This window comes from Erinaceus europaeus, chromosome 19 (genome assembly GCF_950295315.1).
Source record: "Erinaceus europaeus chromosome 19, mEriEur2.1, whole genome shotgun sequence".
Taxonomy (NCBI): domain Eukaryota; kingdom Metazoa; phylum Chordata; class Mammalia; order Eulipotyphla; family Erinaceidae; genus Erinaceus; species Erinaceus europaeus.
This window is the reverse complement of record NC_080180.1, coordinates 59037412-59057119: the sequence shown is the minus strand read 5'-3', so window position 1 is coordinate 59057119 and position 19708 is coordinate 59037412. Positions and strand designations below refer to the sequence as shown.

At 42.2% G+C, this 19708-nt stretch overlaps 1 protein-coding gene across 7 annotated transcripts in view; it reads right to left on the bottom strand.

The window, feature by feature from the left end:
* Nucleotides 1-19708, bottom strand: part of INPP4B (inositol polyphosphate-4-phosphatase type II B) — a 672916-nt gene that overhangs the window by 435565 nt on the left and 217643 nt on the right. For all 7 annotated transcript variants that reach the window (XM_060179039.1, XM_060179034.1, XM_060179038.1 and 4 more), the window contains exon 9: nt 13795-13867. In XM_060179039.1, the coding sequence (XP_060035022.1) occupies nt 13795-13867 (73 nt within the window). The remainder of the gene's footprint in view (nt 1-13794; nt 13868-19708) is intronic.

Genomic DNA, 19708 nt, shown 5'->3' with positions numbered 1-19708 from the left:
ATCTCCCAAACATATGAAAACAAACTTCAGTGCAGTCATGCCCTTTATAAAATAACTATTAAAAAATTGCATCTTGATGTATTTTACAAAATAAACAATTCTTCAACTTCTCTGCTGACCCCTCAAATCTTTTAACATTGGATTTTTTTTTGGGGGGGGTCATGTACATATTTATCAATGAATTCTAAATATAAATCTGTTGAAGCAGTTTCAACAGAAGCCCAGGGCAGTTTGATTCATGAGCTCTGACCGACTCATACATGGCAGAGTCTCTTCAGGTATTCAACTATTTTTAATGCTACTGGTGACAACAGAATTTAAAATAATCAAGCAACTCGGCCATTTTTCACACTTTGCCTGCTGCCACTCTCACACCTATCCATTTTCCAAAGAAATCGTTGATATAATTTTTATATCACAGATTCTAAGACTCTAAAGTGTAGTGCTAACCAATATTTATTTGTCGAGATCTTGGTACAGATATACTGGGACCCACTTTAAAACACAATTTGATGCACTCACAGACTCACAGTTCTTATTATACACTCATTTATGTATAAAGTAATAACAAGGGTTATTCTTTCTTTTAAAATGCCAGAAATATAGCCTGACATGTAATGGCCACATAAGTTCATTGTACTGGTTACTTAAAAAGATAAAGACGTAGTGAGATATCCTTAACTTCCATTTCCTACTGGGTTGATAGTGGGCAGATTTTTGTCTTCTTCACATTATAGGAAGTCCTGGTGTTTATATATCAAATGTGAAGAGATCCAATCTTGAGAATTCTGCACGCACACACACACTCCAGCTGTGTAAATAACCCCTCACTTTCAGTTCTGACTTTCCACTCTCCACTGGTGCCAAGTGTTTCTTCAAATAGAAGATGCAATTCTGACTATCCAATAGGCTCAACTTGGCAACAATAACTATGCAGCATCTAACAGAGCTTCTTTTAAGAGTTCCCTGTGAGCATTCTCAACCTCCTTTTTTTTTTTTTTTTTTTGCTTCACTGTTTTTGCCAAAACAATTGTTAAAAATATCCTGTGGTAGGTTCTACCAAGAGAAAAGTAATGAAGACACTTTGAATCACCTCCTGGTCTTGAGATGAATTCACAAAGACAAAAACCCAAGCTATTCCCTGTTATCCATTAAGGAGTAGGCAGAAAAGAAGGTGATATTTTTTCCTTCAGAAATTGCAGAAAACCTTAAATTTCTGTATTGTTTCTCCCAAAGTCATTTAACAATTCTTCTTCAACAAGATATAGTGCCACCTGACTTTCTCTGGGACTCCGCAGTTGTGAGAAGCCAAGCTCTTCCGATTCCAAAGTGCTTTCACGTTGTACCTAAATGCCAAGACAGTGTCCTACATAGCTAACCTGTCGTATGCTTTACATTGGTTTGTCCTAGCCCTCCCCCCGCCAAGAGAATTGGATCAGGCCTGCTAATTTCGCGGGCCCGCTTGGCCCCGCCCCAGAGGAACCCCGGGAGAAGGTTCCTGAGTTCGAGAGTGCCAGAGTTCCTGAGTTCCTGAGTCTGAGAGTTCCTGAGTTCCTGAGTCTGAGAGTTCCTGAGTCCGAGAGTTCCAGAGTTCGAGAGTAAGAGAGAGGGTTCCTGAGTTCGAGAGTGACAGAGTTGCTGAGTTCCGGAGTTCGAGAGTTTCAGGGTTACAGAGTAAGAGAGAGTGCCAGAGAGACAGAGTTCCAGAGTAAAAGAAAGAGTGCTTGCGCCGCCGCAAAGAGACAGCAGAGTTCTGTTTGGTGATTAGTTTGTCTTAGTTTGTGAATCGTTGTTCCTGAATAAAGAAATACAGCTTCCCTGCCCAGCCGTTGTCTCCGCGTCTCTGTTACCCGCCCGTGAAGCAAGCCAGCCCGGCAAGAGCCTCCGAAAATTTTAACAACACTAACCCATAGATGACACAATAAAATTAAAAGATATATGCTCCAGAGTCTTGGGCAGACAAAACTAAACAGAGAGTTTGCACAGGGGCCCTTCTCTCTATTCCATGCCTGGGCTAGGGATGGCAGTGGATTGGATCAAGGATTTTGGAAGTCTGGCTTTGGAGTAGAAGGAACCATCAAAAAGCTGAAATCTCCTGGAAACAAATGAAAATGAAGACACAACCTATCAAAATATTTGGGACACAGCTAAAGCCGTACTGAGAGGAAACTTATAGCCATACAATCACATATTAAACACCAAGAAGAAGCTCAAATGAACGACCTTACTGCACACCTCAAGGACTCAGAGGAAGAGGAACAAAGGAACCCTAAAGCAACCAGAAGGACAGAAATCACTAAAGTTAGAGCAGAAATAAACAACATCGAAAATAAAAGAACCATACAAAAGATCAATGAAGCCAAATGTTGGTTCTTTGAAAGATTAAACAAAATTGACAAACCCCTAGCCAGACTCACCAAACAAAAAAAAGAGAAGACTCAAATTAATAGAATTGTCAACGATGGAGGAGATATCACAACTGACACCACAGAAATCCAGAGAATCCTGCAAAACTTCTATGAAGAACTATACACCACCAAGCTAGAGAATCTGGAAGAAATGGAACAATTCCTAGAAGCATATGACCTTCCAAAACTGAACCAAGAAGAGCTACAAAATCTAAATGCACCAATCCAGACAAAGAAATTGAAACCGTTATTAAGAATCTCCCCAACAACAAAAGTCCTGGACCAGATGGCTTCACAAACGAATTCTACAAAACTTTCAGGAAACAGTACCCATACTTCTTAAGCTTTTCCATAAGATTGAAGAAACAGGAATGCTCCCTTCCACCTTCTATGAAGCCAACATCACCCTGATACCAAAAGATGATAGGGACAGAACAAAAAAGGAAAACTACAGACCAATATCTCTGATGAACATAGATGCCAAAATATTAAACAAGATCTTGGCCAACCGGATACAGCAACATATCAAAAAGATTGTTCATCATGACCAAGTGGGATTCATCCCAGGAATGCAAGGTTGGTTCAACATCCATAAGTCAATCAATGTCATTCACCACATCAATAAAAGCAAAGCCAAAAACCACATGATTATCTCAATAGATGCAGAGAAAGCCTTTGACAAAATCCAACACCCATTCATGCTCAAAACCCTACAAAAAATGGGAATAGATGGGAAATTCCTCAAGATAGTGGAGTCTATATATAGCAAACCTACAGCCAACATCATACTCAATGGACAGAAGCTGAAAGCATTCCCCCTCAGATCGGGGACTAGACAGGGCTGTCCACTGTCACCGTTACTCTTCAACATAGTATTGGAAGTTCTTGCCATAGCAATCAGGCAAGAGAAAGAAATCAAAGGAATATAGATTGGAAGGGAAGAAGTCAAGCTCTCACTATTTGCGGATGATATGATAGTATACATAGAAAGACCTAAAGAATCCAGCAGAAAATTACTGGAAGTTATTAGGCAATATAGCAAGGGATTAGGCTACAAAATCAATGTACAAAAATCAGTGGCATTTCTTTATGCAAGCACTAAATCTGAAGAAGACATCCAGAAATCACTCCCATTTACTATTTCAGCAAAATCAATCAAATACCTAGGAATAGAGTTGACCAAAGAAGTGAAAGACTTGTATGCTGAAAACTATGAGTCGCTACTCAAGGAAATAGAAACTGATACCAAGAAATGGAAAGATATCCTATGCTCATGGATTGGAAGGATAAATATCATCAAAATGAATAGTCTCCCCAGAGCCATATACAAATTTAATGCAATACCCATCAAAGTTCCACCAAGCTTCTTTAAGAGACTAGAACACTACAATCATTTATCTGGAACCTGAAAACACCTAGAATTGCCAAAACCATCTTGAGGAAAAGAAACAGAAATGGAGGCATCACACACCCAGACCTTAAAATATATTATAAAGCCATCATTATCAAAACAGCATGGTACTGGAACAAAAATAGGCACACAGACCAGTGGAACAGAATTGAAAGCCCAGAAATAAATCCCCACACCTATGGACATCTAATCTTTGATAAGGGGGGCCCAAAGCATTAAATGGAAGAAGGAGGCTCTCTTCAATAAATGGTGCTGGGAAAACTGGGTTGTAACATGCAGAAGAATGAAATTGAACCACTTTATCTCACGAGAAACAAAAATCAACTCCAAATGGATCAAAGACCTAGATGTCAGACCAGAAACAATCAAATACTTAGAGAAAAACATTGGTAAAACACTTTCCCACCTACACCTCAAGGACATCTTTGATGAATCAAACCCAATTGCAAGGAAGACTAAAGCAGAAACAAACCAATGGGACTACATCAAATTGAAAAGCTTCTGCACATTCAAAGAAACTATTAAACAAACAGAGAGACCCCTCACAGAATGGGAGAAGATCTTCATATGCCATACATCAGACAAGAAACTAATCACCAAAATATATAAAGAGCTCAGCAAACTTAGCACCAAAAAACAAATGACCCCATCCAAAAATGGGCAGAGGATATGAACAAAACATTCACCTCAGAGGAGATCCAAAAGGCTAACAAACATATGAAAAACTGCTCTAGGTCACTGATTGTCAGAGAAATGCAAATTAAGATAACACTAAGATACCATCTCACTCCTGTAAGAATGGCATACATCAAAAAGGACAGCAGCAACAAATGCTGGAGAGGCTGTGGGGACAGAGGAACCCTTTTACATTGCTGGTGGGAATGTAAATTGGTACAGCCTCTGTGGAGAGCAGTCTGGAAAACTCTCAGAAGGCTAGACATGGACCTTCCATATGATCCAGTAATTCCTTCCTGGGGTTATACCCCAAGGAATCCATAACACCCAACCAAAAAGAGGTGTGTACTTCTGTGTTCATAGCAGCACAATTCATGATAGCTAAAACCTGGAAGCAACCCAGGTGCCCAACAACAGATGAGTGGCTGAGAAAGCTGTGGTATATATACACAATGGAATACTATGCAGCTATCAAGAACAATGAACCCACCTTCTCTGACCCATCTTGGACAGAGCTAGAAGGTATTATATTAAGTGAGCTAAGTCAGAAAGATTAAGATGAGTATGGGATGATCCCACTCATCAACAGAAGTTGAGGAAGAAGATCTGAAAGGGAAACTAAAAGCAGGACCTGATCAAATTGTAAGTAGGGCACCAAAGAATAACCCTGAGGTAAGGGGCAGACACGCAGCTACCTGGGACAGTGGGGGGTGGGAGTGGGTGGGAGGGATGGGTCACAGTCTTTTGGTGGTGGGAATGGTGTTTATGTACACTCCTAGTAAAATGTAGTCATATACATCACTAGTTAATTAATATGAGAGGGGGAAAATTAATTGTATGTCTCGAAGTTTTTCAAAACACAAACTGAATCTTTTCTCAGTATATGCAGTGTAATTGATATGCAGACTCTCTCAAAAGCCTAGACCAAGTAGATCAGAAGCAACCAATAGCACAGCTATATACAAGATACTGGGTACTGTACAGCAAACCCTAACAAAAGGACTTTTCAAAGTTAACCCAATTACCAAATAATGTGATGATAACATTAACTATCGATTGCCTTTTTCAACCCTAAGACAGCAGGAACCTCACATCTCCACTATAGAGCCTTTACTTCCCCCAGTCCTGGAACCCTTGGATAGGGCCCACTTTCCTGTATGCCTCTCCCAATCCATATCAAGTAGTGTTGCATCTGCCGATCACAACCTAACCAACAGCGATTGCCACCTCAACATGCTTCACCTCAGACTGTGTCCAGAGACTTCACGTGTGGAATGGCAGCCCTTCAGCTCCATTACTCGGGTGAGACCTTTCCTTTCATAGTACACTCTAGTTTCATCTCAGGTGGTTCACTTTCTAACAAAGTCCCAAAACCTAGATATACACCAGTTTCTGTGAGAGAGAGCATATGTTCACACGTATCCATAAACGACTGCAAAATATATACCTGAAAGCAGAAGTACACTAGAGTTTGCAGTGAGTATCCCCCTAACACTTCCTCTCCACTATTCCAAGCTTTGGGTCCATGGTTGCTCAACAACTTGTTTGGCTTCACATGTTAACTCTCTTTTCAATCACCAGGTTCCAGATGTCATCAGGATGCCGGCCAGGCTTCCCTGGATTGAAGACCCCACCAATATGTCCTGGAGCTCCGCTTCCCCAGAGACCCACCCTACTAGGGAAAGAGAGAGGCAGACTGGGAGTATGGACCGACCAGTCAACGCCCATGTTCAGCGGGGAAGCAATTACAGAAGCCAGACCTTCTACCTTCTGCAACCCACAATGACCCTGGGTCCATGCTCCCAGAGGGATCGAGAGTGGGAGGGATATCAGGGGAGGGGGTGGGATGTGGAGAGTGGGTGGTAGGAATTGTGTGGAGTTGTACCCCTTCTACCCTATGGTTTTGTTAATTAATACTTCCTTAAATAAAAAAAAATCTGAAATCACATTGTCTTCCATCTCCTTCTCCAGAGGAAACTCATTTGTAACAATCCTCACATGCTTTTTTGCTTCTAGGAGATGGTAGCAGTCTCATATTTAAATGGAATCTGACTTTATTGACTCTGAGCATTACAAAAATCATTATTTTAATGTGCTACAGACTCTTATAGAAAGCCTATTCATTTTGTAGCTTTAATTATGCAGTTGTTTAATAGGTTAATTATTCAGCAGAATGTATGAACTTTGCCTATTTTTCAAATGCTGCACTATACTTAGTGGAGAGAAAGTCAGTGTAATCCAACTAGACAAGGGTACTTCCTCATCTGTACTTGGAAATGCACTGGATTTATATACATCTTCACTGTAGGCTGACTGTTAACACTTGGATAAGAACTAAAAGTCTCAACAGTAAACACTTGAGCATTTGAGAAAGTGCAGCAGAGACACCTGAGGTGAGAGAACTTTCAGGCCCTGGTGCAAGATGGTGGAAGAGGACCTAGTTGGAGTGTTTTGCAGAAAACTGAGCGAACACAGAACTTAGCATCTATGGGGACTAGCAATGGACTCTGAAAGCTATGTGGGTGACCGAGGAGAATGGTGTGTGGGTGGGTGACAAGAGGGGTAGGTCCGAGGGCTCCAGCTGGTGTGATGATTGGTATGACAGGAACTTTACACACAGTGAGTTATATGTGCGCGTACGCGTGCACACACACACTCCTGGAATCTTATAATGTTGTAAATCAATGTCCAATTAATTGCAAAAGAAATACATATGAAAGCAGAGAGCAAACACTAAGTGTAGAGTGAGCCATGCATTTACGAGAAAGGAAGAAAGAGCAAGGAACACATGTGGATTTAATGTCTAAAAAGCACATTTCAGAGAGGAATATGGCATCTGAATGAATGAAAGAAAGAGAAAGCTCAGTTGAGGAACGTCTCACAGTGCACTCCAAAGTGGTAACCGCTGAAGTGTATCACAGGCTTGCTTTTGTTTCTCCCCTACTTCACCTAGGACGGGAGGGAGGTAAAGGAGGTGATCAGCTTGCATAAAGAAGACAACCCAGGCATTTAAAGGCATGTAGGCCATGATTCCCTTTCTCATCCACTGAAGATATGGCCATCCTCAGTCTACTAGCACACAGTAATGAAAACATATGGGGATCCTACAAGAGCAAGGTCCATCGGGCCCTGTCACATTCATCAGAACATCAAAGGGCAAAGAAGCCCCAGGGAGTCAGGACAGAGGACCAAGGGCCAACAGAATAAACCCTAATGGGTTTGTAAACCCCCATTTCATTCAAGCCAGTCACACATGCAAGGGGCAAGCTCTGTTTAAACCAGCATGAAGAAAATACATAGAGAAGGCTTTGTGCATATGGGATGATGCCATCTAGACAGATGTCCACAAGACCGCAGGTATAGAGCGTCACGAATAAAGATAAAGCGGGTGGGAAGCTATCAGTAAACACAGGGCTTACACGTCCAGGTTCTATCCCTGTAGACAAGTATATACCAGAACACAGCAGGCTTCTGGTCTCTCTTTTTCTCGAGAAAATGTACATAAGTAAACCTTGCTTGAAAACAGGAGGGTAGGAAAGCTGGAGGTTGAGGTGATGTGGATTCAAAAACAAATTCACAGGGAGTCCGGTGGTAGTGCAGTTGGTTAAGCGCACGTGGCACCAAGCACAAGGACAGGCGTAAGGATCCCAGTTGGAGCCCCCGGCTCCCCACCTGCAGGGGAGTCTCTTCACAGGCAGTGAAGCAGGTCTGCAGGTGTCTATCTTTTTTCCTCCTCTCTGTCTTCCCCTCCTCTCTCCATTTCTCTCTGTCCTATCTAACAAGGATGAAATCAACAACAACAACAAAAACAAGGGAAACGAAAGGGAAAATAAATTAATTAAGATTAAAAAAATGTAAAACAAAGCAAAGCAAAAGGAATCAACATAAGGAAAGGTGCAAACATTCTCCAGGTGGAGCTATGTTTGTATTTGGGGTTTGCTTTCAGTCTGTCCTCAACTGACATAGTCCTGGACATTCTCTGTCATAAGGCCCCTCTAGAATGAGGAGGGAAGTACTGATGTACAGTGTGTAAGAGGGCTTTAAAAAATGAACAGGGAACTTCCTGACTCAGGAAGTGTGGAATTCAACCAAGGAAGAGGCTGCTTGTGAACATTGCATGCCGACAGGGAGCAAGTCACTGCAAAATCCGAAGATAATAAGAAACTTTGCAAAAGGTCCATTCCCTTCTGCGATTTCAAGGTAGGAACAGAAAGGGCCATGGAGTCAAGAACTGTGCAGGTTTATGGTTGTTCTGAGGGAGAATGGTGAGAATTGAGACCTGCTGGGAGGGAACTGTCTCCCTAACAAAACTTTAAAAACAGCATGTCTATGTTCAGGCTTATTAGGAGTAATTAAGGCTGGGGGACAGTCTTAATTAAGGGGTACCCAGGTGAGCACACACACTACTCTGAGCAAGGATCCAGGTTCAAATCCCCACCTCCAATCCACAGGGGTGACACTTCCTGAGCAGTGAAGCAAGTATGCAGGCGTCTCTCTTCCTCTCTCCCTCTCTGTTTTCCCTTCCCCTCTCAACTTCTCTCTGTCCTATCAGATACAATAGAAAAAAAAAGAAGAAAAGAAAGAAATATGACTGCAAGGAGTGGTGAATTTGTACTGCCAGCACTGAGCCTCAGCATAACCCTGGTGACAATAAAAAATGATAAAATATAAGCAAGTCTGTAAAGATTACTGCTAGAGACAGAGTTGAGAAGTAGAGTGGGGGCAGGCAGTGGCACACCTGGCTAGGCACACACATTGCAGTGCACAAGGTCCCAGGTTCAAGCTCTTGGTCCCCACCTGCAAGGGGAAGACTTCATAAGTGATGAAGGTAGGCTGCAGGTGTTTCTCTGCCCCTCTCCCTATCTTCCCCTCCCCTCTCTATTTCTCTGCCTCTTTCTCTCTCTATCGCCTCCATCTCTATTGCTCTATCTCTATCCAATAATAAACAAATACATGATATCAAAAAAGTGACATAGTGTCAGATTGACTGAAATGACTTTATGACTTTATTTTTAAAGATTTGTGTATTAATAAGAGAGAGGGTAAGAGAAGCAGATCACCACACTGGCATATGCGATGTCAAAGACTGAACTTGAGGCCACATGCTTGAGAGTCCAACACCCTCTTATACCACACTGTCCAGCCAGGTCACTAAGAAGTATTTCATAAAGGAAAAAAAAAGAATAGCTCACGAAAGATAATGCTCTAGTCACTCTCAAAACCTGAGGGGTGATAAAGGAGGTTGGTGGATGTCGCCAATGATTGGGTCAGTTGAAAGGATCTCATGCCTCATTCTAGAATTTTCTTTTTTAATCCAGCATTTTGTTGATTTGGGGGGTACCCCAGTATTCTCCACACTCATCTTATTTCTTGTCGAGTTCTAAGATCAGCTAATGGAGCTCTGCTTTTCTCTTGGAGATTAGCAACAAAAAACATTTATTCTAGGGGGCCAGGTGATGGTACACTTGGTTAATTGCCCATTTGCTGGGTGCTGGAACCTGACCCAGGTTCCAGCACCCAGTCCCCACATGAGGAGAGAAAACTTTATGAGGGGTGAAGCAGACCTGCAGGTCGGTCGGTCTCTCTCTCTCTCTCTACCTCCCTCCGTCCCTCCCTCTTGCTTTCTCTCTCTCTCTTCATGTGTCTACCTATCTATCTCCCATCCCTTTCAATTTATCTATCTCAATCTAATAGATAGTTAAATAAAATATATTTTAAAATATAATGTTTTAAAAATTCTGCTAATGGTAGAAAGTGATCTAAGTTAGAAGTGAAAGTGTTACAACATAAAAACAAATAATAAAAAAATTGGTATCAAGAGAGGCAGCTGACCTGGTTGTCCAAATCATCCTTCTGGGATGAATATCTCAGCTATTCCCAGAGCTTCTGGCTGTCCACCCCGTGTTCAAACAGTGGCACTGCAAGGACACACCTGTCACCGGTCACAGCAGGTCGTGTGCCCCAGTCTCTCTGAAAGTTCTGTGGTCTGGGGTGGGGCGGCAGACCTGATCACCTGGGCTTTATTATTTCAAGAGCAGCTTCTCCTCCTCACCTTCCAGTAGTAAAGAGCTCTACGCTTTCTTACTACAGCGTTGCTTACCAAATAAACAAATACTGGGAGAGCTCCTTCTACTGTTGTTGATACTTTTATTCCAGGGGCTCTATAATTCAAAAGCTAAAATAATGCAAGCTGGGCATTTCTAACACCTTTCAATGTCTTGTCATGGGTTTTGTCTCAGAGACTATGAGAGCCAACAGCTAACGGAGTCTGTCTTCCCGTCTAGCTGAGGTACCCACATATACCTTTATTGTGCAATTTCCAAGTCTACTTCTTCTTCCTCTTTCTCCTCATCTTCCTTTCCTGCCTTCAGCACTCCAGGTACTTAAGAAACACATACAACTTCCAGGAAGAATAGGGCATGAAAAAGGCTACACCCTTGGGAGAAGAGATTTTTCTTTTTAGTCTCAATAGAGAACTGCACCCCCTGAATTATGAACTAAACCTCTCAAGATGCAAGCAGGAGAGAGAAGAACAGCTTTGGGATCTGACATTCTTTTCTGTTCACTCAGTAACTACTTCCTAGCCAACTTGAGCTTGGCTGGTCTCAGAGAACACAAAGCACAAAGACTTCACAAGAATGCTAATATCTCCCTTCACCTGCCTGTAGATTCCAAAAGAAAAGAGAAACAAAGTATGCATGGGAATACAGTGGATTAATTTGAAAGTGACTACCTTTTGATAGAGAAAAAAAAAAAAGAAGCACAAAAGACAAGAGAGAGAGCACAGCCAAAAGTCACACACATTCCCAACCTGCACATCACACTTTTATCCGTGTGTGTGTGTGTGTGTGTGTGTGTGTGTGTGTGTGTGTGTGTGGCGGGTGGGGGAGGGAGGCCAGAAACACTTCATATATAGTCTTTGGTTATACTCAAATTTTAAATGCAGAGCTTATGCCATTTGATTTTCATGTAGCCCTAGCTATCCCTAACATAAGAAGCCTCAAGGAAATATACTTGGATGACTTTACAGGTTCTGTGCTCCTTCTGGCTCTCTGGACTTCAAATGTTGAGGAACAGCTGAGGAACCAAAGGATGTATCACCACTGGAACTGTCAGTTGCATGAAGGGAGGAAATGAGTCATTCGCTGCCGTCTTTCACTCCAGGAAGTGAATTTCAATAGCAGACTGAGACTACTTCTCTGACCTCATGTCAGCTGTCATTGTCATATGACGACTCTCACATCATGAACAGAAGGGAACTCCAGTCACCTGCAAGGGCCAGTGTACTTCCTTGATGCAGACCACTATGGATTTGGGGGCCCAGTCATAGGAGGTCCAGATTCATTATTTCTTTTGTCTCCTTTCTTAGGTAGGGCATTCTATTTTTGTTAAGATCTTTTAAAAATAATTTATTGATTGAATAGAGACAGAGAGAAACCAAGATGGAAAGGAGTGATAGAAAGGGAGAGAGAAAGAGAAACACCTGTAGCACTGTTTCATCACTCATGAAGCTTTCCCCCTGCAGATGGGGAGCAGAGGCTTAACTTGGATCCTTGGGCACTATAATGTGTGCATTCAACCAGGTGTGCCATGACCCAAGCCCGTAATGTAATTTCTGAGAAAGCCATTTTTTTTCTTTTTCTCTTTGAAATGTATATTAAACCAACCAGTAATTTAAAATGATATTTCCTTTTGTGTGCATAAAAATGACAAGACTTACATGAGTGAATCATTAAAAATATCTTATAATTACAGTGTGCATGATTTTGGTGATAATTTGCTACTTTTAAAGCATACTGAGCATAATGTATAATATCCCACATTCAATTTTATTTTATTGTATTATTATTATCATTATTTTTTAGATAAAGACAGACACACACACAGGAGAGAGAGAGAGAGAGAGAGAGAGAAAGAGAGAGAGAGAGAGAGGACAGCACTGAAGCTTTCTTCAATGCAGTAGTGGCCAGGTTCAAACCTGCATCTTGCACATGGCAATGCAGCACACTACCCAGATGACCTATTCCAGCAGCTTCCACACCTAACTTTAGTTCTGAACATTGAGATTTGCCAAATTCAGCATGATCACGGTGTAACAAAGAACTTCAGGTTTATTCAATGTTCCAGTTGGAAAATAAATCTGAGGAGGATACTTAGAGAACCTCTTGGGAACTCTCCTGGCACATGACTCATCTGGTTGTCTTGACAGAAACTTCAACAATGTCTAACACTCCATCGTCTCAATATTATATCTTTAGTAAAACTTTTTAGCATGACCCAAAGTCAAGTCTGGCCCCTGCCACTCTGGGATCCTTTGGTCCTGTGGTTTATCATTTTGACTTTCTGGTAACAGTTTAGGGTTATGTGTTTGCAAACATTTGGAATCATTCACTAATTAATCTGATCACTATGCCATCTATGCCAATATTTCAGTTACAAAAATAGCAGGATTATAAGAATACCAATTTTAGTAATCGTGCAGCTTAATAGTTGAGAGCAATAGCCTTGGCATCAAATCTGGGTTTGAATCCTGGAATTGCAATGTGCAAGGAGTGATATTAAGCAATTTCTTCAGTTCTAAAATGAGGACAGTGTCAAATGAATCAGGGCATCTGGGAAAGCAAGGCAAGGCAATTGGATTATTGACTGGTTAGGAGTCACTATTCTTAATTTTATCAGGATTATTAATTGACAATTTGCAATTTCATGAATAATTAGGTCCAAAACATGGGTGCTGTCATCACTGGGGTTTCACCACTCCAGGCTGAAATTTCTAGACCTAAAGAGGAAGAGAAGGATTGGGTGGAAGATGCCATAGCATGGGCACTGGGAGGAAATCTGGATGTGCACTTGGCAAAGCAGGTTCACTATAAAAGGGAGCCAACCTGCAGGCCCCATTTGTGTATTGCTAACTAGGTGACATGTGTCAACTTTCTCACCAGTGCCTTGCTGGTTTTCACGTACATCACTCTGAGTGCCACAGCACGTCACTGACACCCAGGAATGCACAATGCACTCTTGAGTTAATCTAATTCACACACCTAAGGTGCTAACAGCTTTATTTTATAATTTAGCATCTTCTAATATGTCTTTCTTCCAAAACAACAAACCCCAGTAGCTAACAGGCAGGCATCGCTTTGCCACGTGGCTGAGGTCTTTCTGCATCTTTGTTAGAGAACCCTCAGGTCAGGCCCCACTCTATCAGGCTATCCATCTCATTCGCTAGATCCGGATAAATGACTCTGTGAGGACATGCACAGGCCCAGCTAATAATACAGGAGTCTAGAAGGAGGTACCTACCTGCATTCAGAAAGGACAATGAGTCTTTCCTGCTCACAGTCTCCGGGGCTGCACATTCACAGACCAGGGCACACTTGGGAAGAACAAAAAGGGATGGAAGACAAGATTGAATACAGTCACATAAGAAATGAAACTCTTATTTGCAAAGCATGAGGCATCTGGCCTCAAACATTTCCACACAAGGCATTTCTGCCAGACATGTATTTCCAGCCTTACCTTTACTAAGACTTTACTGTAATCATTGGCTTAATTTGCATAGGATACGCTCCATTTTAGCTTTAAAGACCACTTAGGAAAGAAAGCAAACTCAGAAAGGGCTGTCCTCAGAGTCCTAGACGTCTGTTCTAGACCAGGGAGACACACTTAACTGCACGGCATAAAGGATCAACCCTTATTACTTGAGATGACTTTGGGGTCAATAACAAGCATATTAATTTCTCTATTTGAAGTAAATACAACTTTTGTTTTTGCCTCCAGGTTTATTTCTGGGGCCTTGTGCCAGCACTATGGATCACTGCTCTTGGTGACCTTTTTTCTTTTTCCATTTTATTGGATGGGGCAAAAAAATTAAGAGAGGAAGGACAGAGGGAGGGAGGGAGAGAGAAAAGAGAGAGAGAGAGAGAGAGGAAATTTTGTATCTCAAATATAAATAAAACTATAGAGACGTTGCTGGAGAATGAAAGGAGTGAAGTTTTAGAGGAACCATACCAGGCATAAACAAGCAAAAACAAAACCCAAACCTCAGAGAGCTCTTAAAGGAAACAGCAGCTCTCCTACCTACAACAGGATTGCTTAGTTCTAGGGGATGCAAGCGACAGGGCCACTAGGCTAGGAGGGAATATTATAAACACTTGGGCTGTTTACTAACTGTCCCAAATATCTGGCCACCACCACCCACCTCCCTCTGAGAAGATCATGGTTGCTGACATCACAATTGATGATAAGGCAAATTGGGTTTTTCAAGGATTTTGAGAAAACAAACAAAAAATATAATAAAACACTGACTTACATATCACTCTCTATATGTGTATAGCACAGAAATTAGTCCTCTATCATAATTTTTATCACATCATGAAGGAAATTCTACATGGGGAAAATGTGCTTCTATAATTTCTTTAGTGCTGGAATCAGCACCTAGATTTTTTTTTGGGGGGGGGAATAAATCACTGCAAACAGCTCTTATAATTTAATGTCTTCTACATTATGTTTCTGACTGTCTGGAAGTCAGAGGTGAGACTTACACACTATTTTAGAAATGTATTTCCCCAAATCACAAGACTAAGTATAATGATCCCAGGGCTAACATAAAGTTATTTCACCTATTTCCAATATCGCTTCCACTTCTGTCAGTCTATGTAAGGCTGTTTAAAATAATCTTTTCTATTGATTTTGCTGAAACAGTGAATGGGAGTGATCTCTGGATGTCTTCTTCTTCAGATTTAGTGTTTGCATAAAGAAATGCCACTGATTTTTGTACATTGATTTTGTAGCCTGACACCTTGCTATATTGCCTAAGAACTTCCAGTAGTTTTCTGCTGGATTCTTTAGGTTTTTCTATGTATACTATCATATCATCTGCAAATAGTAAGAGCTTGACTTCTTCCCTTCCAATCTGTATTCCTTTGATTTCTTTCTCTTGCCTGATTGCTATGGCAAGAACTTCCAATACTATCTATGTTGAAGAGTAATGGTGACAGTGGACAGCCCTGTCTAGTCCCCGATCAGAGGAGGAATGCTTTCAGCTTCTGTCCATTGAGTATGATGTTGGCTGTAGGTTTGCTATATATGGGCTCCACTGTCTTGAGGAATTTCCCATCTATTCCCATTTTTTGCCCTGCTTCTTGGTAAGACTGTATTACATTTCCTAATGGAAGGCCCAAGTATTTAGCCAAATGGACACAGAAAATGACCTTGTCCATTCCTCTCTCTTCCATCCATACCGGGGGGCAGATATTCAGCAGTTTCTACATAATGTTATTCTAGGTTTGTACATGTATATGAGTGCCTGGCTTTTCAGAATTCTTCCAAGATTCAACTCCATGTTAAATGAGATCAGTCAAAACAGAAGGATTTAGATGGGATGATGTCACTCATAGACAGAAGTTGAAAAATAAGATCCAAAGGGAAAACATTAAGGAGAACTTGGCCTGGAGTTGGTGTAAAAGACTCTGGGTGGGGGAGGGCTCAGGTCCTGGAACAGGATGGCAGAGGAGGACCGAGTGGGGGTTGTTCTGTTATATGGAAATTTTATGCATGTACAAACTATTGTATTTTACTGTCAACTAACTGTAAACCACTAATCCCCAAATAAATAAGTAAACAAAATGAATAAAAAACACATCCATGACACACAGGCAAAAACCTGTCAGAAATAAACCTTTATAAATTTCTATTTCCACAGTTGGATTCAGTGGTCTCTCTTCCTCCCCCAACCCCTTTTCTCCCCTTTTCCATCAGTAACTTGTGGGGCTTCAAGTCTATGCAATTCCACCATAAGTGGAGGACCCATCTCTCTCTCTCTCTCTCTCTCTCTCTCCCTCTCTCTTTCAGATGGAGTATGAGAGACAGAGAGGAAGAAGATATCACAGCACATTCCCACCACTGGTGAAACTTCCCTTGTGTACAATGGTCCCATGTGGTACTGGGGACTTGAACCTGGGCCTTTGCACATGGTAAAATGTACACTCTACCAGGTAAGCTGTAGCAACAATCATTATTTCTTTCAAATGTTTCCTGAAATGTAGCTTCTGAGTCTCTACTTCAATTGAAAGCATTCTGATGGCAAGAACCATACTTCTTACCTCTTTAGCTAACTTGCTGAATTTTTATTTACTGAATTTTAATTTTAATTATTATTATTATTTTTTGCCTCCAGGATTATCACTAGGGCTCAATGCCAGCACTACAACTCCATTGCTACTGATGGCCATTTTCCCCCATATTATTTGATAGGACCTAGAGAAACTGAGAGAGGAGGGGCCAGTAGAGATGGAGAGAGAAAGAGAGAGACCTGCAGATCTGTTTCACCACTCCTGAGGTGTCCTTCCTTCAGGTGGGGGAGTGAGGGCTCAAGTCCAGATTGTTGTGCTAGTATATGCACTTTGTATCATATGGGCTTAACCAGGTGCATCACCACCTGGTTCCTCTGAATTTGTACAGTTAACTATAGAATCCTTTTGACGCTGTGCTCTATGCTTGAGCAAAGGCACAGGTTTAAAGCAGGTGGAGTCTGCACGAAAGGAGGCAGACTCCCTCCACACTCTACTCCCTGCTCTCACTGCAAAAGACACTTGCATTGTTCGTTTCAATCTTTTGTGCTGTGGACTCTCAATGTAATGACTTCACATCTGTACTGGGAGAAAACAAAGGTCACTTATGCTTGAACACATGGACCTCTATAAATCTATGCATTTTTTTACCTCCAGGGTTATTGCTGGGCTCGGTGCCTTCACCACGAATCCATTGCTCCTGGAGGCCATTTTACCCCCCTTTTGTTGCCCTTGTTGTTTTATTGCTGTTGTGATTATTATTGTTGTTGTTATTGATGTCATTGTTGTTGGATAGGACAGAGAGACATGGAGAGAGGAAGGGAGACACAGAGGGGGAGAGAAAGATAGACACCTGCAGACCTGCTTCACCGCCTGTGAAGCGACTCCCCTGCAGGTGGGGGAGCCGGGGGCTCGAACGGGGGTCTTTACGCCGGTCCTTGCGTTTTGTACCACGTGAGCTAAACCTGCTGTGCTACCGCCTGACACCCAAATCTATGGATTTTAATGAATAGTTCAAAATGATAGTGCCACTTACTGCCAGTGTAGCCAAGGAGAAGAGACATAAGACATGTACAATTCAGCTGTCCAACGGTTTGAATATCAGCTCACATGTCCATAGATTATGCACTGGGCCAGAACATTAGCCATATCAAAAGCACAATGATTACAGAAGCATGGAGATATCCATAAAAAGTTGACACTTCCTGCTGAGGGATAGTGCAGCAGGCTAAGCACACATGGCACAAAGCACAAGGATCAGCGCAAGGATCCCGGTTCGAGCCCCCGGCTCCCCACCGCAGGGGAGTTGCTTCACAAGTGGTGAAACAGGTTTGCAGGTGTCTGTCTTTCTGAACTCCTCTCTGTCTTCCCCTTCTCTCTCAATTTCTCTCTGTCCTATCCAACAACAACAACAGCTATAATAACTACAACAAGGGTAACAACAAGAACAACATAATGGGAAAAAATGGCCTCCAAGAGCAGTGGATTTGTAGTGCAGGCACCAAGCCCCAGCAATAACCCTGGAGGCAAAAAAAAAAAAAAGTTAACACTTCTTGGCAAAGTTCTTTCCTAGCTATATGTTTGTTCTTTGAATCTCAGTTCTCAAAATCTGGTTAGCTATTTAGTAAACCCAACTTTGTCTTTGAATTCTGGGAAGTATCTAGCACAGGTAGGAAACATGAAAATTATATTCACAGCATTACTAAAACATTATCTGGGGGGTGGTGGTGGTGCACCTAGTTAAGCATGCATATCACCAATGTGCAAGGACCCAAGTTTGAGCCCCTGCTTCCCACCTTCAGGGAAGATGCTTCACATATGGTGAAACAGGTCTGCAGGTGTTGATCTTTCTCCCTCCCTACCTCCCCTCCACTCTCAACTTCTCTCCATCCTGGTCCAAGAAAAATATTATCTGGCTTTTCTCTGTTCCTTCTTTTAGCAAGCATGTTGTGGAATTTTCTAGATTTATGCAAACATTGTTTGACAGTGAGCGGCATGTATATTTGTGTCTGCTTCTGTTTTAGATACGGTCAGGAGACAGCATAATTGTTCTGCAAAAGACTATCATGCCTGAAGTTCAGAGGTCTATCTCCATTCCATGACCAGAGAACTCCTATTCATGCGAACCAGGGAGGGCGATATTATTGTAGGCACAACCCGTTTCAGTTGCTTTGTTTTTGTGTCTGTTTCAACCATGAGACTCTAATACACTTAGTGAGGTCTTTCCATGGAAAGAATAAGCTAAAGGGCCCCCCATGTTTGCATTTCTAAGAAACACCCCAGGTAACCCTGATCACACTGGGAAAAACACAGCCATAAAGAGACTTGACAGATAGATACTGCCTGAAAAGTTTGTAGAGTCCAGTTCCCTTAAGAAAAGAGACAGACCATAGCTGACACCAGTGCTGGTGTCTCTGCTGCTTCTGCCAACTTATGACGGCTTCCCACCCACCCTGCCTCCACCGTTACCTCCAGTTTCCAGCATAGGTCAGTGACATCCATGTAGGTTCATAGGAAGAGGGGCTGGGCTGGATGGTGGCATACATGATCACGCACAAGAACTCAGGCTCACCTCCAGGAGGGAGAAGCTTCACAAACGAAGCAGTGCTGCAGGGGTCTCTCCCTCTCCCTTCTCAATTTCTCTCTGCTCTATCACATAAAAAAGAATGAAAACTCATGTCTTCCTGGAGCAGTGGATTCCTCATGTAGGCACTGAGTGCCAGGGAGCAGCATTCACCCCCGATGACATAGTAGAAACAAAGGCAGAATCATCCTGTGAGACTTTAGTGAGGCATCTTCCTGGGTACGATGCTCTCTCATCATTAAAAGGGGTGTGACTGCACGTCTGCCTCATAATAGCAACATTGTGAAACAGGGCCCCCAAAAGACTGGGCTTGGCCTGTCTCATGCAACACTGGAGTGAGGGTGCTACTTACAGAAACTAGCACTTCAGCTGCTAAAACTGAATGCAGAAACAATAAGGACAGCATGGTAAGTCCATCCCCCAGCCCCTGTTCACCTTTCTGGACCTTTGTTCTCGGAGCTATGGTCCTAGGGGCACAGGAAGAGGAATGTCTTATGTCTTAGTGGGGGGGGGCGCTTTACCACACCACAGTTATGCCCAATCCAACTTCAGGCTCTGTTTC